The sequence below is a fragment of the Cuculus canorus genome, chromosome 16 (genome assembly GCF_017976375.1).
Source record: "Cuculus canorus isolate bCucCan1 chromosome 16, bCucCan1.pri, whole genome shotgun sequence".
Classification (NCBI taxonomy): Eukaryota; Metazoa; Chordata; class Aves; order Cuculiformes; family Cuculidae; genus Cuculus; species Cuculus canorus.
The window spans coordinates 9,975,440-9,997,829 of record NC_071416.1 but is presented as its reverse complement, the minus strand read 5'-3'; the positions used below and the strand labels follow the sequence as shown (position 1 = coordinate 9,997,829).

Below are 22,390 nucleotides of genomic sequence, written 5' to 3'. Positions count from 1 at the left end.
GAACCCCGTCAACCTATAATGCTGGTGATGAGGTGGCATTAACTGTAGACCATTCTGCTTTTAGCTCTGTGCCATTCTTTCCATCACGAAAGCAGCGGCTTGCAGGTGCTGTCGTTCAGCAGGCTTCACTGTGGCCACGGGCTGGGAGAAAGGATGGGGTCGCCAACGGCATCTTGGCTTGTATCAGAAATGGGGTCACCAGCACGTCCAGGGAGGTTATTCACCCCCTGTACTTAGCACTGGTGAGACTGCACCCAAATACTGTGTTCAGTTCTGGACCCCTCACCACAGGAAGGATGTTGAGGCTCTGGAGTGTGTCCAGAGAAGAGCAGTGAAGCTGGTGAAGGGGCTGGAGAACAAGTCTTATGAGGAGCGGCTGAGAGAGCTGGGGTTGTTTAGCCTGGAGAAGAGGAGGCTGAGGGGAGACCTTAGTGCTCTCTACAACTACCTGAAAGGAGGTTGTGGAGAGGAGGGAGCTGGGCTCTTCTCCCAAGTGACAGGGGACAGGACAGGAGGGAATGGCCTGAAGCTCCGCCAGGGGAGGTTCAGGTTGGATATCAGAAAAAAATTCTTCACAGTAAGAGTCATTGGGCACTGGAACAGCTGCCCAGGGAGGTGGTCGAGTCGCGTTCCCTGGAGGTGTTTAAGGAACGGGTGGATGAAGTGCTTAGGGACATGGTTTAGGGAGTGTTAGGAATGGTTGGACTCGATGATCCAATGGGTCCTTTCCAACCTTGTGATTCTGTGGTGGTGGTTCTGCAGGCTGGCTGGCCTGGGGAGAGATGGATGAGAGCTGGACTTCAGTTTGAGGATGAACACAGCGCCCTGGGGTGTGGGAGACGGCTGCCCGTGTTGTGGTGGGAAAGCAATGGGATGGGCAGGGGAGCTCTCCCCATGGCATGCGTTCATGTTATGAGTGAAAGATGCTGCAGTGGTGGGCAGGAACAAGCCCCACCTGCCCTGGGGGCATCTTAAAGGCCCTTTTGCTGAGGCTTCAACAGAAAAACCAGCGTTAGTGAAGTTGGAGCGGACTCCAGGAGACAGCCCGAGAGCTGCTGGTTGAACCCTCCTGAGCGCACAAGGAAAGCCTGTTTTCCTGCACTTATGGCATGGTGTGATCAGCAGGACACGGGAGGGAGCATGCTCCAGGAAAGACTGGATAGAAGGAGCCTTGTTGGTGCAGCCTATCGCTGCGGCTCTCCACGCAGCTGGGCTTCAGTGGCTGTTTAACTTGGACAGGAGCACCGAGGCTGAGATTTGTTCAGCCTCACTAGCTACACCTCTGCTGCTCCTCCATCAGCAGAGCCACAGGTGATGCTCACCAGAGGAAGACCAGTGTATCTCCAGCTACGGAAGTGCCTTTACCCTGTGTCACCTATTCCTTCTTGCTCTGCCCTCATCTCTGCCTGTGCAGAAACATCGCCTACTTTCTCCCCCTCTGCTCAGACTGTGCTTTGTACTTGGCTGTCTGGAGATACACTTGGCTATCTGCTTGTACGTGAGGACTGATGTCTCTCGTGGTGTGAGATGCCTGTCCCATCCAGGTGGGCAATGGTATCCTCCGTGTGAAGGCCTGTGCTTGCATCCTGATTAACAGAAAGGATATGGACGTGGTGGAACAACTCACGCAGATCAGTGAAATCTGATATAGGTTTTCTGCCCCACAACAGAGCTCTGGAGTGTATCAGATGAAGTCAACCATGTTCCCGGCCATCCAAGGAGGGATAAGGCTGCCAGATGGGAGATCAACAGCACCTAGAGCCCGCAGCTAAGTGCTCCTGCAAATTGCTTCTTGACAAATGAGCTGTGTGGCATGCATTCAGTGTGCTGTAAAGATGTGCCTTGGCACCCACAGAACAGTGGCTACAAGAGCTGGGATGATATGAAAATCCCCTCCTGACCTAGCAATAATTAGCAGTATTTGTCAGAGACCATCTCACCAGATGGGTGTTACTGGGCTCTGCACCTCAGCCTGGACTCTAACGCGGTGCAAGGCAGCTGTTTTCCCCTCTGAAATGATTCATCATCCGCCTCTTGGTGATAGCGCAGACTCTGGGATTCCTATCTAAAATCTTACTTTGCAGAACTTGGTGACAAAAGTATTTCAATGATTTGGTTTTGGGAGGAAAGGTCACAAAAGGCAAGGAGGACACTGGAGCCCAGGGCGAGCTCAGCCAGGGTGGCAGACGATCCGTAAAAGCTGGTCCTCCTGTTTGTCTGCCGTCCTACGACCACAGGCAGCGAGCGATGTTTCAGGACATGGAGCTCATTTGGGAGTGCCAAGGCTGTGTGGTCCTGTGTGCCAGCTCGCTGCTCCCCCAGGGCAGCAGGCACACAGCTCTCCCTTTGATTTCAGACCTCGGCCCTGGCCGCTGCGTGCTCCGCTTCTCAAAACACTAACCTGAGCGTGTTTGATTTAGCTCTGTTGGCATAGGGGGAATGTAAGCCTGGAAGGGGCTGCTTGTGCTGATGGGGATATTGGCTAATTAGCTGCTGGCTGATGAATTGCTGCTAAAGATGGTCTAATTAAAGACAGCATTTAGTTTACTGCTGCTTTATTAGGCTTCACATTGAAGCAGAATCTCCTTAGCTGATACAATTTCCTTCCCTTCCCTCACCCCATCTTCTCCACACTCCTTTTTAGTAGGTTTCCTTTCTGTTTCTGAGCTTTGATCCTCTATGCCCGCTAGTATTTATCATCCCCGCTTTAACTAATGGAAATATAATCGCATGGAAATATAGTGGTAATGATGGATGTAATTAATCATCTCCACATCCCAGTTTCTCTGTCATTTGTTTGCTGAACACCATCACTTTTGGGTCAGCTCTGGTCTCCAGAAAATACCTCAAACAATGGAAAGGACTGGTAATATCCGAGCTATCTATTGGTGCCTGGAGGTAGGTGTTAGTGGTTGGAACCAGCAGCATCACGCAGCAAGCACCTTGGCACCAGCGAAGCTCCCGACGCCTCAGCGCCATCCTGCTGACTGCAGCCTATTTCTCCTTCTGACCTCTGTGGTGGCTGCTGCAACGAGGAAGGGCTCAAACTTCTCTGAGCCCACTTTTTAGCAAGTGTTGGATTTAGCCGGCTCTGGGGGGAGAGGTGGAAAGCCCTTAGGGAAGAGACTGCGAGCAATCCACCCTGAGGTTGTGCGTTGGGCAATGTCACACCTGGAACCCTTCATAGGAAAATTACAGCATAAGAAAGGCGGTTCTCTGTCCATCTTCTTGCTGATCAAACCATTCATCCTTCAGCCTGTGCACGCCTGGAGCCTGCTGGAGTCATCCACACCCAGCAAGCAGAGAGGACTGTCTCCAGCCTGCTGGAAAGCAGACCTGCCACCTTCCTGGCTCTCAGCTGAAGCCTGGCTGGAGAAGAGCGGGTGAGAAACCAGCAAAGCCAGGATCAGATTGCAGCAGGCTCCTCCTCCAGAGGCTACAGAGAGGGAAGGACAGGCGAGGAGCTGGAACCGGCAACTTCAGGCTGCCTACCTGCACCTTGCCAGCCGGGCTGGGGACCGGGCTTGGGCGAGCATCTCCACAGCCCGCATCCCATGGGATCTGCAGGTCCCCTGGGTGCATCTCCTCCAGACAGGCATGGAGAGCCTGAGCAACAGCCTGAAGAAGAAAGTCACGGAGCAGCACTACAGGGCGGAGGTGATGATTGCTGGAGAGCAATTGAGGTAGGAGGTGGTGGGGGCCCTTCCCCAGCTGGGAGCTGTGCCCACGGTTGGCTCCTGAGGCTCTGGACTGCATCCTGCTAACAGGAGGCTCCAAGCTTTATCCTTGAGCAAGTGTTTCACCTCTAGATGTTAGCGTTTCCCCCTCCCTATTATCTGCTGATCCTTCCCTCACCTACCAAAGTAGTGGTGAAGCACATCCTTTCCTGTCTTACTTTGTCTGGCTGTTCCTTCCTGGACATCTCCTCCCCTCCACCTTCAGATGCCAGGGGGCTGGCAGGTGTATTTTGATGGCAACAGGTTTTTTCCAACCTCTTAGCATCCTTCCCTAAACCCAGAGCCTGATGTGGTGACACTGAGCAGCCTCCCCATGGTCCTTGGTCTCTGGCTGGATGGGGACAGCACCACCTCTGGGGGCATTTGGACTTTTGGGGTGGTCTAGGAGGTCATCCCATGGGTGCCAAGCACCTGAATTGTTTTGCACAGCAACAAGTAGGGTCTTCCATCTCTTGAAAGTCACTTTTGGGAAGTTCTGCCGGTTTGTTGTCCCAGTTCTTCAGCAACTCCTGAGGTTTTTTTATGTTTGGTTTATTTTTTTTTTATGAAGACAGAAATTTATTCTCCTATGCAAGAAAACCTGTGTGGCTGAGAAAACACGTTCCTTGAGTACTTGGGGATCAGAAACCCCTGCCTGCTCTTAAGCACACAACTGCAACTTTCCAGCTCTTGAGGAGAGTTTGCTTGCTTGTATACAGAGCTGCTCTCTTTTGTTTTGAATTGTGGATGGAGAATAGAAATATATCCTTGAATAGCGTAAAAAGCGTGTTAAAGTTCTTTGTGGCCGCGTTGTCCATTCTCGGTGAGTCATGTTAGCTTAAGCTTTATTATTTGTACTGTATCAGGGATTGGTAATTTCCAACTAAGGATTGGGGCTTCATCTCCAAAACACAGCCAGTGTCCGAAGTGGCTGGATTTTAAATAGGTAATGATAGTTAACCACATTTTCAGACTGTTGTCTTTCACAAATATTACTGTGCCAGCTTCAGGAATTAAATCTTTTCCTTGGGTAGTGACTGAGAAAGCTGCTTTGGGGAGTAGAGGCTGCATCAACCTTTATGCCTTCGCAGTGTTTGCAACCCATGTTGTAAGCAAGGCTTTGAAAAAGAACTTAACTTTGTTACAGGGAAAAGCAGCTGCTGATCTAAGAGGGATATGTCTCATTTCAATAATTCAGTGCAAGAGACATACAGTTGTGACTTTTTTGTATCATGTGGGCAGGGCTGGCTCATTTATATTTATATTTCCAGCATTTTACTCCTCTGGAGTGACTGAGGCTTCCAAGGGGTCCTATAGCCTGGCCCAAAGGAAGGGGTCAGGTGGTCAGAGAGAAATAAAGTAGTCGAGCTGTGTTAAAACTGGTCAGTGCACATGCAGGGGAATGATGTGGCTTCCTTGTGCCTTTTGCAGGACAGGAGCATATCAGATCCCAGAGCAGTTGGCAATTGTGCCTGTAAGGAGGAGAAGAGGATGCAATAAATCAGTTTGTGATCAGAGCTCTTCTACTATACTGCACACGATGCTAGTTCTTATAAGCATGGTAAAGGTAGAGTACAAATGTTACACTCTTACGAAAACCAATAATACCAAATCATTTCTTCCTCCCAACGTTTATCTGGAAACTTCACTCCTTGCTGTCAGCGTGAACATACCCTGAGCCTTTTAAAAGGATGCTAAAAGCCTGAAAAGAGGCTGAGTTTGTGCAGGGAGGGCTTAACTTTCCATTAGTGTGACTGGGATAAAGACAACTAGGAAACTTAAAATATATATACTTTGGGGGCACGTGTCTTTTTTTTTCTCTCCCTCCCCAGCTGGAGCGCCTTTGAGCTTCCTGGTTAGAGAGCCCCCAAAACCTGAGTGTTTTCAGACCCAGCCCATCACTGCAGGTTGCAATCCTGAACTGCTTGCTCCTGTTCAGTTTGCTTCCCCAAGGTGAGCCTGAGGCAGGTCATTTCTGCTGGAAGGGGTGATGGGAGAGATAGGAAGCGTGTAGAAGTGAAGAGACAAGGCGAGAGCTCTCACCGCCGAGTCTGGCATATGCTAAGAACAGGATTCTGGGAGACACGTGCTCTTTCACAAACACTGCAGCGCAGGGAGCACACCTGATCTGCCTTGGAGCAGCTTCAACTGCTTTACGCCCCTGACCTGCTCTTGAAACGCTTGAGCTCTTTGTTGCATGGAGAATATCAGATGGATTTCATCTGCGTGACCGCTCTCTTCTTCAGCTGTGGTTAGTGGGTGAGGGGTCTAAATGCCAAGGGTCTCAGAGTACTCGGTGCTCATAGTGATGGAAAGGTGGGTCCTTTTGCTGGTGGCTTGGCACAGAGCTGTCGCATCCTTCTGCTTCGGTATTGGCTGAAGCCCGTTCCCAGTGCAGAAAGACTGGAAGGAACTGCTGGCCAGCACAGGGCGTGAAAGCTGGGGAGGTGGAGGGTCTGGAGATGGACACCACTAACCTGTCACTGGGCTCCTCTTTCCCTCGCAATTTGTGTGGCTGAAAGGAGAACGGAGTGGTGCAGAGCACAGCATGCTGACAGCTCGAGCCTGTCTCTCATGCTTTGGGGTTCTTACAGCCTGGCAGGTAAGGGGTTAGTGACATGATTCTTCCAAAGAACTGGATGTCACATAGGTAGCAATGGGGAAACTGAGGCAGAGTGGCTGGATGATGCCTCAGGCAACAGATGGGACAGGGCTAAATGTCCTCTTTGCCTTCCTCTTCCTCAGGTAAGGAATGAAGCCTGTAAAGGAGCCTCCTGTTCTGCCCTGACTCTAAGCCTCGATCAGCAAATAACGCTGTTATATCTACATAAAATCTCAAACATTTGTTTTGCCCCGTTCTCCGCATTCTGCCCTGCCTCCTTGCTATTGTATTTAACCAAACAAACCTTTGCTCTGTCTTTACAGTTCTTTGGCTTCCCAGCAAATTTGCAAATCCCTCTGAGTTTGGTTTGGCTGCAAGGATGAGTCTGTTCAGTGTCAGGGTGCGTTTCCCAGCCAGAAATAACCACAAAAGCAACGGCTGAGGGAATGCTTCATGGGGATGGCCGAGAACAAAACCGATCCTGAAGGAATCTGGGGGAGAGTAGATTCTATGCTTAGGGACTCTGACAGCCCATTGCTTCTATGGGGATGGTGCCTTCTAGTCCATGGAGTGGGAAGAGGAATTCTGTGTCTTGAGTGTCTCCTCATCAAAAAGACGAAGATATAATAATTCCTATTGATATCTTGGTCTTGAGTTGGGGAGGGCTGCTCTCTTAGGCTCATTCCTCACATCTCCTGCTGTTGATGTTTTTGTTTCAGACATACAAACTTGCATGAAGGTCGTATGAGTTTTACTGGGCGCTTGTGTTCCTGGGTGGCGTTCTGTAAGAGAGGCCCAATTAGTAATTTCTAATTGCAACAAATGGCTTATCTGAACAGAGGTATTCTGGAACAGCTACCGGGCTTTGAGTTCACACCCTGCTGTAATCTGAGGTTCTCAAGTTTAGACAAGCCCTTGTGCACTCTCTCTTCTGGGTATTCCTCGTGGTCAAGTGAACCGGCTGTTTGCTAGTAGCTCTGTTACACTGCATTAATCACTCTTCAATGTAAAATACGCTTGGTAAATTTATGTGTTGGGCAGAAAAAGTAAGAGGAGAATGAAGGTTTTCTCCAATGAGGAGTAAAATTGTGATTTCAGCTACTGTTCAGAGTCTTTTATTTGGATAATCAAATTGAGATGCTGGTAAAGCACTCGTACGTCGATGCTCTGGAAATTGAGCTCACCTAAAGGTGTGTTGCTAAACATGCCAGAATTTGTATTCCTGGCCAAAAATCTAGGGTCCACAGGATGTTTGGTCATTCTCTCTAGAACTTGGATCTCTGGAAGTGGAGATGTCTCCCTGGAGGAGTGGTGGGACACTGCTTGATGTGGTGTCACCAGGTGAACATCTCTGGGCTTCATTATTCAAAAAAACCCAAACTATGGGATCAGAATGATGTTGAAAACCCTATTAAATTTTCAGCAGTGGTGACAGTGGGGACTAGGAAGTAGACTTGTGTTTACCAGGATTTCCTTTTGAGATTTAGGTCCCTTTTTTCTATATGTACATTAAAGTACGAGCAGGGAGATAAAACACCTCAGCACCACTTCACTTAGGCTGCTGTAGGTGTGCAAAGCTCTCTGCTCTCCCCTGCAATGTACCGGTGCTTTTACAGACTGGGAGTACAGCAAACTGGGTTTTGCCAAGCGCATTTGCAGTAGGTTTTTTTGCCTGAATCTGCCTCTCCAGAAGCTACTTTGCAGATATGATGTTGTGGCTGTTGTTGCCTTTTACTGAGCACTCAGCTGTGTGTTGTTTTTTGTTGGTTGTTGGGTTTTTTTTTCTGTTTGGTTGGTTTTGTCTGGTTTGGGTTTTTTTTGTGTAAAGACAAGAACAGAAAAGATCCTTTGGGTGATGTATCTTTCCAAGGCCACTTGTTTGTACTCAGCTGCTGTGGGAATGTGAACCCGAGTTAATATCCTTGAAAGATCCACCTTGGCATTTAAGATGCTCAAGGCCTGTTTACATGGGTCGGAGATGATGGAGAGTGCTCCAGAGATACATTCCGGTTCCATGCAGGCAGGCGTGAGTTCTTGATGTGGAATAATTACCACTTTAGGGATTGCTCTGGCTGTGAAACTGCGATGCAATAAAACCAGCGCATTTTCCAATACAAGAAAGCCCTTTGCGTAAGCCCCTGATTCAGATTGTGTTCTGAAATCATGTGAAACAAGAACACCCAGCAGTGACCAGGAGAGAAGCTCTTTGAGTTGCTCTCCAGCAGTAGACATCCGGAATGCTGCTGGGAAAACACTGCCCTGTCAGAGGAGAAGGGGAAATCATGTTTGTAACAGCTGAAGGGTCTCAAACTCTTAATTCCCTAGAGATTTGTGTCGTGGGTTTTTTTTCCTCCTTCATGTTTACACTGCTGCGGATCTGCCTCTCAGCAAGGTTACACGGGACGAATAATGATGTCTTTATAGTGACCTTGACAAAGAAGCAATTTGGTTATCCAACATAGCCTACCCAAAGCATGTGAAAGCAGCGCTCCAGCGGCCAAGCGAGGAGGGTTTCATAAGAATCGACTCATGTTCCAGCAAGCATTTTATCCTCTTGTTATTCTGCCTTTTCCCTCACCCTCTCTTTTGAAGAATTAATATATACATGGGGTAGGTTTTGGCACCTAGAAAACTCATAATATTGCATTACACATCCTTCCTTATTTTTTTTTTTTTAACTGGAAGCACAATTTTAAGCCACTCAATTTTATTGGCTTTGTTTTGCGATGCTGTACATGGACTGGTTTATAGAGGTGCCAGCTGAGCTGTTTGAAGGCACACTTGTTGTTTTGTCCTTCGTCTGAAGGACAGAATTTGTCTCCTCATAGTTGATGGAAAACACTAAACAAGAGGAAAGTGAAAAGACCACAAGGACATTTGAGCTGTGTGTCTTCCGCTGCCCTGGGTCTGTGGGCAAGGGGGCAAACTTATCAGAAACTTAAAACAGCCCAAGAATGGCCAAGTCCCTGCTGCTCCAGGAGTTCTTGAAAACCACTTAATTTCTATCATGGAAATTGTTCCTAATATAATAGTTTCAGAATAAGTCTATTTTTATCTTTTTTCTTTAAAATCCTACGTCTTTGTATTTTTCTGCAGTATTCTGAAACGTGATAAAAAATGACCTGTAGTAGGAATAGTATTCTCCCAACCTGTTTCTGTTCTTTTTGGCTAGCAGTGGCCCAGGTGGCCAAGAAGGCAAATAGCATCCTAGTTTGTATCAAAAATGGTGTGGCCATCAGGACCAGGGAAGAGATTGTCCCCCTGTACTCGGCACTGGTGAGGAACCACCTCAAATCCTGGATTCTGTTTTGGACCCATCAGTACAAGAAAGATATTGAGCTGCTGGAATGCATCCAGAGGAGGGCAACAGAGCTGGGGAAGGGTCTGCAGCTCAGGGGTTATTGAGAGTGGCTGAGGGATCTGGGATTGTTTAATCTGGAGAAGAGGAGGCTGAGGGAAAGACCTCATTGCTCTCTACAACTGCCTGAAAGGAAGTTGTAGCGAGGTGGGTGCTGGTCTCTTCTCCCAAGTAACAAGGGACAGGATGAGAGGAAATGGCCTCAGGGTGCACCAGGGGAGGTTTAGATGTTAGGAAAAATTTCTTTACTGAAGGAGTGGTGAAGCATTGGGAGAGGCTGCCCAGGGCGGTGGTGGAGTCTCCATCCCTGAAGGGGTTAAAAAAAATGTGTAGATGTGGCACTTCGGGACACGGTCCAGTGAGTATGCTGGTATTGTGTTGATGACTGGAGTTGATGATCCTAGAGGTCTTTTCTAATTTTAACAATTCTATGATTCTATTAAGGCCATGTGGGATTATGGTCTGTGCGTTACTGTGGGTAAAGATATGTGTGTGTGTGTGTCTCTGTGTGTATATTTGTATACAGTTTTTATAGACTCCTGCAGGCTTTTGATAGCAATAGCGTACTCTTGGCTAAACATTTCTTATCTCTACCAAACACGCTGCTGAAGTGGCATTCCCCTTTTTGATCAGCAAGGAAAGACAATATATAAAAAATGACTATTTGCCTTCTCCTGTAGCCGGGGGATGTGTGGGTCGGGAGCCTCTCTGGTTGCAGTTGCTGTTGCTTGGATCTGCATTTTGACAGTGGACCACGACATAAAGAAGGGGAAAAGCTGAAAACTTTCAAAACAGCAGGCAGCTGTCTGTGGACTGGTTTTTTTTTGGTCAAAATCCATATGCAAAGTGATTGCTGGTCACTTGTGGCAGTCAGCACAAGGTAAAGAAAGTGAAATACTGAATATGGACTTCAGTGTCTGAGGGGGATCAGTCAAAGACAAGACCGGGAGCTGGCACTACACGAATCTTTGGTTTAATATTTTAGTTATCAGGAAGGTCTGAAAATATCTGTGAAGAATGATGTTGGCTCATAGTAGCCTCAGCATAAATTGCAAAAATTGAATATTAGTTCTTGATCCAACAAAAGGCTTTATCTTAAGAGTCTTGAGACCCTAGTACTTGTAAATCCTGCAATATAGGATAATACATTGTTATCTGACAGTTTGTTAGGATATTTAATACTTCTTGTATGGTGCCTGAAACTGTTGTCCCACACATGGTGCTGTGGACAAAACCTCTTCAGAAGGAACAAAAGGGCGTGAGGCACTAAATAAAGAAAGGCTGCATTGATTAATGCCTTTGTAAAATACACTGACCTGGGGCTCAACTGTGAATTGAAATGGATAACTTGAAACCAGGAACATCCTGGAGTTAAAGAGGAGATATTAATTATCTCCCTTCTGAGTCTGCTGCATGCACTGGGCATTTTCCAGGATTGGTATTTTGGGAACAGTCGTGACTACAGGGCAAGCTTCTGGCTTCTGGACAGATCTCCTGCCAAGCTGGGTTGGCTTTGGCTTGAACACAGAAGATCTCTGTGCCTTGTAGCTTGCTTAGTTGTTAAGTTTCTTATAAAAGTCAAAGCTATACTCACCTGAGTAATCTTCAACCATACATATCTTTCCACTGCAGTCACAGACAAGCCATAAAGCCAGGGTTTTCAGGACAGGATGTTGCTGTTCTGGTAGGCTTTGTCCTGGTCTATCGTAATTTGAACCAGAAAATGTCAGGACTGTTGACCACTGCTGCAGTGGGTTAGTGAGTACATACATTAGTAGGATGCACACAGCACTCATCTCTTAGACACACGCAGAAGAAAGTATGGTGTGCCAAGATGACAAAAGTACTGTTATTTTTTTCTGTTTTGACCCTTTTTCACAAGCTCCAGGTAGGCGCTGTGTATTTTTTTTAAGGGGTTGTAAGGACAAAGAGACATGTACTGTTCAGACTAAGTCTGGTGCAGGCGGTAATATAACCTGCATAGTGATACTAGGAGAAAAGAGGATGATGAAGGCTCTTTAGGATTGATTCATACAGTCTTGCGAAGCAAAAAGGGTTGGTTGAATTTATAAGTCACTGGGTGCTTGCCAGAAGTCGCTGATCATCAGTGGTTTCTCCAGGCTGGGCAGACACTGGGCTATTAGACCTAAATTCTCCTGTAACACCAGCCAGGCTCAATGGCTGTCTTTTTCTCTAGGCTTCGCCTCCACGATGGGAAGCTCATTAAAGACAGACGTTACCACCTCCGGACATACCCAAACTGCTTTGTGGCGAAGGAGCTCACAGACTGGCTGATCGACCACAAAGAAGCACCAGACCGAGAGACGGGCATCCGCCTCATGCAGAAGTTAATGGACCATTACATCATCCATCACGGTGTGTGGGTTTCCCTGCTGCCCGCTGAGTCTCCCTGGGGTGGTGGCTGTGTACCCGGTCAACACGTGTGTCCATCAGCCTAGGATATGAAATCACGGTTAGGTCCCTGTTCATGACCTTTGTATGGGTGAAGGTTCCTGGAGGATCCAGAAGATGATGGGCGGGCATGAGGTGGTGTGGGGTTGGAGCTACATGACACAGCATCTGAAATGGCTCTGATTTGAAAGCAATTTCTGTAACACCTGACCTGTATTGTCCTACAGTGCTTGCATTGGCAGCTGGTGGTGGGTATTTTTACGGGAGTTCATGTTGCTGCCGCGCAGCAGTGGAAGCTAAATGACAACATGCCTCACATCTGCAGAAAAGTCCATTTTTTCACTGTACGAGCTCAGTGTTCCTCAGTGTCCCCACCCATGCTGGGGTGGGACAAGTAAGGGTGTGGAGCCCACAAAGCTCAGAGCAAAAAGTCATCTGGTACCTGTAAACCTGGGCCTGAAGCGATCCCGGAGGAATGCCTCCCTTGGGAATTCAGTGTGTGATGCCATTTCAAAGGCTTGTCTGCAGGACCTGTTAAAAGAGATGGGGGAAAAGAAAAAGGAGGGAGTGGAGGAGAAAATCTTAGTGTGCAAACCCAGCTCTGAGTAGTCAGGATTTGTTCTTTTTAAACATTACTTGGGACGTACAGCAGTTTTGGACTAACTCGGGTCAGGTACTGTGGTCTGCAGAGCACTCCCCAAGGTGCAGCCCTTGGTCCCGATATAACAATGGAAAACAAGAGCTTCACATGGGCAAAGAGCGGTTTCTCTCCCTGTGATTTTCAGGCCCAGTCAGGAACAAAAGTCCTGGATTATCAAACAGGCCTGGGAGGCTGTTGCCCTCAGTGGCTGAGCTGCTGGCTCTTGGCTGAGCTCTCTTATTTCCAAGTCTTTAGGACACGAGCTACAGTAACCTGGAGTTTGGTGGGAATTTCTCACACGAGGATGCAGCTGAGGAGACAGAAGCAGATGACAAAATCTCCTCCTCTTCTCTAGGGTCCAGAAATAGCTGCCTTTAACCACTAGCAATGCAAACACTGTTGCCATCTGCTACTTGCTGAGGTTATTGCCCTTTACATTAAGCTGCCTTGGGTAAAAATAAACTCTCTGTTGTGCTTTATCACACAAGTGTGAAGCTGAAGCAGTGAATTCCCAATTAACCATTAACAGTTAAACCTGATTATTTTTCCATCTCTACAGCCCATGATTTCAAATAAATCCATTACTTAATTAAACCTCTGTGGCGCTGGGTACCCGTGCTGTTTTGATTGCTTATCGTGGACACGCCCCTCCTGCTTCTGTGATAATTCCTGGCAGGACACAGAAGTTGACTTTCCAACTTATCTTATGACCATTCATTTTCATTAGTCGTAAGGAAAGGGGGCTGTCTGCTATCTGCAGCGCTGTGCTAAGTGCTTTGCAATTTGCTATCAAAACTGTTTACCCTCTTCTCCGCTGGGATCCAGAAGGCAATAATTATCTCGTGAAGAACATTGTCTGTGCTGACTCTTAACGGCCTGATGTGGTTTGAGCTGTTATTGTGTTTGCATGCTGGAGACACACTGAAATAGGTCTTCAAATAGTAAAATAGCTTTGTTTTTCTAAGGGCACGGTCCTGTAAGGTTTTATGGTCAATGCCCGATTGCAGTGACATCTGAATTCTTGCTCTTTGGAGTTGTTAAGATGCAAACTTTCGCCTTTTAAAACAACTTTCTTAACCTGCCTTGTTGACTGATGGGGGCTTGAGAGTCCTCATTTCACACCAAGATTGCTGCTCAGGAGGAATGATGATCTCCAGGTAATTGGACAGTTTTTAGCATTCTGCTGGTCACTGAAAGGGGAATGAACTTTTCCCAGTCTGCTCGGAAGATTGAACAAGCGTTAGAATTGTCACAAGCAGTATCTTCCGTCTTTTGAACTTCACTCTAGTGAATTCCATTACTTTAGCAAGAAAATATTTCTTGGTTGATTTTTTTTTTTTTCCGGTTAGTTGTTCTCCCCTTGCCCTGAAAATTTGCCATGTTTTCTGAGTGTACTATCATGGAATCGTGGAATGGTTTGGATCGGATGAGACCCTGAAGATCATCCAGTTCCAATTCCCTGCCACAGGCAGGGACACCTCCCACTGGATCAGGTTGCTCCAAGCCCCATTCAACCTCTTCTTGAGCGTCTCCAGTGATGGGGCAGCCACCACTTCACTGGGCCACCCTCTCAACCTGTCCATGGGAGGTGCTCCAGCCCTTCCTCACCTTCTCTGGACTCACTCTAACAGATCCTTTACTCTGGTTTGGTTTTTTTCACGACTGAATTTTCCCCTTCTTGCTTCTGACAGGCAGACCTGAGGGAAGGCTGTCTCGCTGATTTGAGAGGGAGATTGTGGTTTTAGGTTGAGATTTTGTTTTTTTGACTTGTGGTCTAGGAATTTGTGGCAGTCAAGTTTATCTCAATGCCATATCCCAAATATTTACCTGCTAAATGCTGCAGACGCTTAACAGCTGTGAATTTACAGATTGTGTGCTTATCCTTAAGCTAAATATGAAACTGGGGCTTTTCATATGTAACAGATTTGACTATTCCAGTTGTACACACCTAGCTTTGAAGAAAAAATTCTCTCTCAAGATACGTTTGCCGTGCAAATGAATTGGGGAGGGCTGGCACAAAATGGTGTGGAAAATTTGCTGTCGTTATGTATTTCAGAGGGGTGATTTTCTGGGTTTTAGATGCAGTGCGTGGGTTTTTTCTCCCGTCCTCCGAGTCTGCTCACACGTGGCAGTAGCTTTGTAAAAACTGCTGACTGAGACATCGCTGTTTATTCTCTTCTGGTTTAAACCAAAACACCGATATTTTTAAATTAAAAAACCCCTTCATTACAATGAATGTTTTAATGGCTGGATCAAAATATAGATCCAAACTCAAGCTTTCTCAGGGGCTGTTCCTTGGGACTGCCTTGTCCCACCAGCATGGGCTGCAGGCAGTTGTCAGCACCTAATGTGCGTGGCAAAGGCTCAGGTGCTGGTTGCCCTGCAAAGCGAGAGGCACAGAGAAGGACATTGCATGCAACCCTCGTAGCTTTTAACCTAGAGATCTCACCCTGCTGAGTCTGCCCTGTGCAGCTCTGTCTGTCCCCCGCAGACTGTCAGCCACCCGCAGAGCTGACATCCCGCTCTCAACTCCTCCTTTCAGTCTGCGACGAGCACTCCGACTACAAGGATGCCAAGCTGCTGTATCGCTTCCGCAAGGATGACGGGACCTTCCCCCTCAGTAAGGACGTAAAGGTGTTCATGAGAGGGCAGAGTATTTATGAGAAGTATGTGAGTCCTTTCCCTGCAAAATAAATCATAGCTGGGGGTGCTGGGAGTGCACTCTGCTGATTGCGCTGGCCACTGATGCTCTAAAGCTGGGAGCCACAGCTACAGCTGCCTTTTCTCTTCCTGCTCTGTGCTGTAGCATTGGGAAATGCTGCTTTCTGAGCTCTGTCACAGCCACAGGACACCTGGCCTCCCTGAGGCTGGGACAGGAGCTGTTTTCTGAACTAACAGATCCTTTGAAGGGCTCCAACCCAAGTGCAGGTATGGGCTCCAGTACAGGGAAGCACTAGGTGGTTCCAGTCTGCAGTTTGAGTGCTTCTGGGATGGACAGGTCCAGTGGTTGCTCCCAGCACTCCCCCAGCCTCCCATGTATGTCCCACCAAAGACAGCAGGGTGTAGGATCTTCAGGACCCTTATGGGTTTGGATCCCTGCACGTCACTCAGACTGTCTGTAAGATTTGTAGTGGAAGACCTAATTCATGGTTAGCTTCCTCTCTCTGAAACTGCTTAGGTTTTCTTGGTGTTGATTGTTTCTGGTTCTAAATTCAAACCAACTTCCCAGACATGTAACAAGTCCTTTCTGTGAGAGGGGGTTCAACAACAGACCATCCTCTGGACCTGTTTCCCTTCACATCTTCTCCATCCTCAAACCTGACAGTCAGATTCTTGAACTGGCACCAACGGAGAAGTCCCTCAGCCAGGCTGGGGGTGGTCTAGGTTGGCTCTCTGCCCTTTTGGCAGTGGTGTATCCCTTGTACTTCACTTCTGCTCTGCAGTGGGGATGGGAGAGCATCCAGCGGGTCTCACAACTGAGCCTGCTGCACCCTCTCGTGGAAACATTGGATTTAGCGCTCATATCTGCTATGAACTGATTGTGTTTACCAAAACTCACCTTTTCCATCAATTTGGACTCTCTGCCATTTGTCGCATGCATTCCATTGCTTGCTTGGCTTTCCCCTGCGACCTTTAGCTGAACTTCTTTTGCCGAAGTTGCCTCCTTTACTGTGATGAAGATTTACAAGCTACATTATTACTGCAGCCCCACATTTCTTCCTCTCTTCCCACTGCTCCCAGGCAGCAATAATTTGGCTGTAATGCTGTGCCTGCTTCTCTTGGCCTTGCTTCGGCTGCTGCAGCTCCCATGTGGGGCAGTAGGGCTGTAAGGCATCACAGGAGCCCTGTCCCACCTCTGTGGCAGGCTGGTCAGCATGGAAGATTCAATTCTGAAGGTGAGAGAGGAGAACTCGGTGAAGTACCAGAGGACTTTCCTGGGCTGTGAGATGATTGACTGGCTCATTCAGGAAGGAGAAGTGGAGAACCGAAAGGAAGCGGTGGAGCTGGGACGGGCACTGCTGGAGCATGGGATCATTCAACATGGTGAGCAAGGGTCTGGCTGGAGCTGGGGTAGGAAGGAAGAGATGAGCATAGTTGTCAAGGCTGTGCTAAGAACAAATCCCCGTTCATGTCACGGAACAAGTGCTGGTCAAGTGCCCACTTGGAAAAGGCAATGGGAGCTTTTAGTTCTATGTTTGGAGCTCGTGACCTTTGAAATCGGAGCAATCTTCCATCATTCACAAAGGCTTTGAGTTGAAATTTGAGCTATTGCTCTTCAGTTCTTCAAAGCCTCCAGCCACAGGATTGGGATCCACCCCTGGGGTTTTGAGTGCTGGGTTGTGAGGATGTAATGTTCAGCTCCACTTGGCTGGAGATCATAACCATCTGCAGAAATTAATCTTTCAGTTCGGAAGGCAGGGAATCCTCTGAGTGTCTTGGGCAGGGCCAGGTAGAGGGCTGTGACTCCATGGTGAGAGACAGCAGCTCGTGGGGAAGGGGCCCTGCTGTTCCTCCTTCCCTGCAGGTAGCATCAGGAAAACTGCAATAGAACACAGAGGCATTGAAAGCAATTCAGCTGAGTCCCTCAGATTATTTGCCACATATGTTTTGCACCCTCTAATCCTCTCCCTCCTCTGCTGTTCTCTCCTAGTCTCCAACAGGCATCACTTCTTTGACAGTGACGTCCTCTATCAATTCTGGATCAACTTTCGACGGAGGCGTCGTCTCACAGAGTTACTCAATGAGAACTCTTCTCGTGCCCTGTCCGAGAGCCCTGACAGCCCTTTCTGTCTTCGCAAGCTCAACCCAGATCCGAGCAACACCAGCTTTCTTTCTGGTAACTGTGGATGCATTTGTGCAGGGATTGGAAAGCAAGGACTGCATTACCAGAGTATCCCAGAGCTGAGGGTGTTGCTTCAGCAGAGTGCAGGGTATCCCTTCAGGCATCCCATGAATTGTCCACCCATCTTTTTGTGATGGATGGACATAATGCAGTGGCAATGTCTATCACAGCTCCCTATCCTTGGAAAATACCTCAATTTACCATCAGCCCATCTCTTGATCTTTCTTTGAAGCTAGTTTTATTCTAAGTTCAAATGCTATTTTCAGCGCATGATTACCTTTCAGATGCGTATCAGGCTGGTGGAGGAAGTTTGTTACTTTAAACTAATCTCCTTCCTTGGATAATTGCTATTTTTGCTTCTTTCAGTCCAGACCAACAAGGAGATCAAAATTGTCTCGGCAGTTCGAAGGAGCAGCATCACTTCCCTTGCTGGAAACTCCAACTCCTACTTCAGTACAACTCCTACGTTGGTGTTCCCTCCTGTGGCTGAGTGCAATCCCAAATCAGGTCTGGGCTTCTGTGTTGCTCTGTCAGGATACTCTATTCCTTCAGGGCATGGGGTAGCTCAAGTCTCATATCCAAACCTATCCGCTGTCAGCTTGGTGGCCTGCAAGAGGAGAGGGCTCGCCTCACCTCCGAGTGTGGTTTAGAAAAGCGTGCGAGTGCTTCGAAAAACACTGAGATGAATGCAAAGATTTCTGTGTGCAGTGTCTGTGGCTGGTTCTAACATCAGTTCTCCTGTTGGCGGTAATCCCCAGGCTGCCTCATTATGCACTCATTATGTATGAAACCCTTGATTCTGATAGGATCTATCACCTTGTGCTCCTAGTGTTAAAGAGACCCGTCACCAATGAAGAGCTCCTGTCCCCTGGAGCCCCGTACGTCAAGAAAACTCTAACGGTAAGTGACCACGGTGAATGGTATTGCTGACCCAACAGTACTGAGCGCTCTGACTGTTCTTTGAGGGGTTTCTGTCTGCTGCTCTGACCTCTGTATACAGAAACCTTGATTGCACGTCACATCGTCATGACTCTTTCTAGTGAGTCTCAATGCCTCTGTCTGCAGATATTCTTATGGATGAAAATGTGTGCAGCTTCTGCTTGAGTTTAAGGTATATTGAAGGGGAAAACCAGGAAAGAAAGCATTTCCTGGACAGAAGAGGTCCCATTTATGTTTCATCCAGCTCCATACAGACTGTAGAATCAGTCAAGTCTTGTGACAGCTGAGACTTTGACGCTGATCCTCTGTCACACAGCGATCACCTTTATGCATGGCTTTATGCATCGGTGAGGTTCCTGCTGCAGGTCAGACATGCTGAACTGATCCATCAGCATCCGGAGCAGCTCTGAACGGGGAGCATCTGAGGAGCACTCTTGCCTTTCTTATGACAGGCTTTTTCCATGGACAAAAGAAACACACTGGAAAATCTCCAGGATGCTGCAGACAACCCGAGCTTTGGGCCTCTGCTTTTCTAATTATTTCTAAAGCTGTAGAACAGGTCAGGGCAGGGCAGGTGGGTGCTGAGTGTCAGTGTCTTGAGGCAGTTCCTGCCCTGCAGATCCTAACGCCCTGACTTTTGTATAAAACTTCTCAGCCTCCTCCTGCTTGGCTTTGAAAGGGGGAAATCTTCCAGTTGACCAGTTTAGGAAGCATGAGGGCTGTCTTGCCATACTGGTTTGACACAGGTGGAGTTACAGAGGAGCTGTGGATCAGGTTTCCAAATTAACTGTCCTGTAGAAATTGGTGGGAAGGAGCAAGAAAAATAAAGCTGGTGATTAGTGTGGCATGCATGAGGACATGCTGTTCATTCTCCTCCTGAATGCTCTTGCCCTGCCCTTCAACTCTGCCAGCCTGGGCCTTTCATGGCTCATTTCCTTCTGCTTAGCTGTGCAGTTGCTGTTATTTATTTATACGGGTAATGCGCAAAGTCCTTTGGGAATTCCTTTTCCCTTTTTGTCACATCAGATGGCCACAGTATCACAGCAAACTGCTCTGACAGACTGAGATCAGAGTGGGAAAAGTTGAGAGTGGCTACTTCCACCCTGGAAATGCTCTCCTGTGCCAAGGCAAAGGCACCGTGTACGTGCTCCGGAAATGTTCTCAGCACACTCTTGGTGCACTCGCACTGCTAATTCTTGCTGCCTGTACTTCACTCTTCCGTGCTTGCTGGCAGGGAATATTCATCAGAAAGCAGATTTGCAGAGAGCAGATAATCTGTGGCTCTGCATCTTGCTGTGTAGCCCAGGAATATTCCGTTGTGCTTTCCTGAATGACAGTAGTGTTGGAGGAACTTCAGAGGATTCAGTGTTTTTTTAAAAATGTGTATTTTACCCAAATGTATTAAGACATTTAAACAAAACATGAAGGTCCTGTCATTTTGCTATTGGTCAGAGGAGGCTTGAGGCAAACCCTTCCTTTCTCTCCCACGCATGGCAGAAATCAAGATCATGAGCGCAGAGTTCTCTATGACACTAGGAACTGTTACTTCTGCTCTATCCAGCCCACTCCTTGGTTTTTAAAATCCTTTTTTTCTGCCTGTAGATTGTAGGGGATGCGGTGGGCTGGGGGTTTGTGGTCCGAGGAGGAAGGCCGTGCCACATCCAGGCAGTGGACCCCGGAGGACCTGCTGCTGCTGCAGGGATGAAGGTACTTCTTACTTGTGAAGACTTAAGTCCTGCCTGAGCTATCCAGGTTGAACGCACCCTCTATGGTAATTCCATACAGTCCATTCCATTCTATTCTTCCTTAAAAAAAATCCCAGCAGCAAGGGAGTGACTTCTACAAGTTGATGTAAGTCTAAAGTCACATGGGCATTTGAAATGATTGGCAGAGTGTGACTTCTTGTTTGCTTCAAGCAGTATTAGAAAGGGGATGGATGAATTTGTTTCATTTTCTCAAGAGCCCAGTTAATGTCTCCTTACCTCATCTCATTTGCTACTGGATTGCTAGGTGTTAATATTGTTAATATTTCCATCTGTGAAATGAATCACTGCTCATAAATGAGTCTTTTTTTTTTTTTCTCTGCTAGCTCACAGTCTAAATCCCCGCGGTCCGTGTTTTACCTTATAGTGATTGTAGCACAGTGATTGTCAGTGTAGCTTATGGAGTGGTAATGCTTTGAGGTTTGCAGGGTTTTGTAGTCAGTTATTTACATTTCAGGCTCTGGCTCTAGTCGGGCATGGGCAGAAGCTGTCACGAAGACATTGGCTGCCATAACCCACTCTTCCTGTGCTTGCAGGTGTGCCAGTTTGTTTTCTCAGTGAATGGTATGTACGTTTTGCATCTGGACTATCAGACCATCAGCAACCTCATTATGACAGGACCACGAACTCTTGTGATGGAAGTCATGGAAGCCATTGAATGAGCAAAGAATCTCATCCTGCCGCTGTCTGGAAAAGCAGGATACTCCACTAAGCAAGGATGGACTGTGGGAAGGGACCAAGCATGACCGTTCACTCTGAAATGTTAGCCAGGAATTTTAATATATTTTCAAATAAATATATTCTAATGGACAAGTCTCAGATTTCGATGTTCTTGAAATATTTGGCTCTATTTGGGTCTAAGGTCTTGCAACTCCTTGCGACAGTTGGGCACATCACGAACCCAAGCCTGAGGACAAGCCACTCACCCAACCAAGCTGCAAGGCAAGTGCTACAAGCTGGTAGGTAGCAAGAAGTTTCAGACCAAATGAGTGCATCTGAGCTCGGCTGAGTTGTCTGTGCAGTCTACCGAGAACACAATGTGCTTCCCATATGGTCCGATAAGCCGTGCTGTTGACTCTGTCAAGAAAATAAGGAAATGAGTACAGTGATGTATGCTTCCTCGTACAGAAAGTTAGAGGCTCCTGCTACTCTCTTGGCTTTGCCATGCTCACAGCCAGGACTGGTTGGTCTTGAACTGAGTTTCTTGAAAAGGTGAGACTTCCATGAGTGTACTTCTTGTGTCCCCACCCCTAATAACCTTTAAATTCATTAACAAGCTTCACCTCGGCATGCGGCCAGGCAGAAGTCCTCAACATCATAGGCTGCTACAGCCAATGTTGGGGAAGGAGAAACCCCAAATGGTGTCTGTCATAAGGGAAGTGTTGTAGGGAGGGAACAGAAATGAGAGAAAGACACCAAAACCCAGGCCCCCCAAGCCCTGCTGCTCCCAGAATGAGTTCATTTGCAGGCGGTGCAGAATATTCATATGCAGACTCTCCTGCGAATGAACTAAGTACAGAAAAACAGGTAATAACAAGAAACTGGGTAGGGTTCTTGCTTTCCAATTCACTGAGCATCCTGTTTGTGATCAGCCTGCAATGCTCTGCATACAGCAGGATGATTTCCAGCACTCCTGCTTAGAGCAGGTCCCTCGGTGCAGCTCTTCTGGCTACAAACCAAGTCTTAAAAAAAAAAACGCCCTACCCAAAACCACAGTCATTTTCACTTAGTTAAAGTGGGAGCTGACTTTCTTGGAAAATCTGGTGTTAGCTGTGTATTAGGTGTTGCATTACTGCTGGCTGCATTTTTTTTTCCTTGTTATAAAGGGATATATGTGGTCCCCCAGCGCTGGTGCAGAGGTATTAGGACTACTTGGAGCATAGCATTCCTGGAACATGGTCCAAGTGAGATGTTTGCATTGATAATTCACTGGGGTCCTTCCAGCCTCTAAGTGAAAGCAGACAATCTTCTAAGCCTGTTGTAAATATGCTCATAGTTGTTATTTCTAGTTGTTCCATGCGCAAGCAAAGGAGCACCCAAAGCCATTTTGCTTTTTAAGTTCTGGTTGGTGTTGCTGTTCATGGAGGGCTTGGGTGTCTATAGTGGCCCCAAGGCTT

The 22,390-nt window shown here is 47.5% G+C and overlaps 1 protein-coding gene across 5 annotated transcripts; it reads left to right on the top strand.

Moving 5' to 3' along the window:
- The first annotated feature begins 3,235 nt into the window (after window positions 1–3,235).
- Window positions 3,236–21,081, top strand: LOC104060838 (DEP domain-containing mTOR-interacting protein). Of its 5 annotated transcripts, none has more exons than XM_054081709.1 (9): window positions 3,236–3,683; window positions 11,874–12,052; window positions 15,271–15,394; window positions 16,594–16,772; window positions 17,380–17,565; window positions 17,938–18,078; window positions 18,401–18,471; window positions 20,113–20,217; window positions 20,731–20,851. In XM_054081709.1, the coding sequence occupies exons 1-9, from the start codon at window positions 3,598–3,600 to the stop codon at window positions 20,785–20,787; spliced, it is 1,128 nt and encodes a 375-aa protein (XP_053937684.1). In that variant the 5' UTR covers window positions 3,236–3,597; the 3' UTR covers window positions 20,788–20,851. The 5 variants fall into 5 exon arrangements, with proteins under 5 accessions (XP_053937684.1, XP_053937685.1, XP_009560979.2 ...); XM_054081710.1 differs by having other exon boundaries at window positions 3,243–3,683; window positions 20,113–20,281; window positions 20,810–21,079; XM_009562684.2 differs by having other exon boundaries at window positions 3,246–3,683; window positions 20,810–21,078.
- Window positions 21,082–22,390: the final 1,309 nt, after the last annotated feature.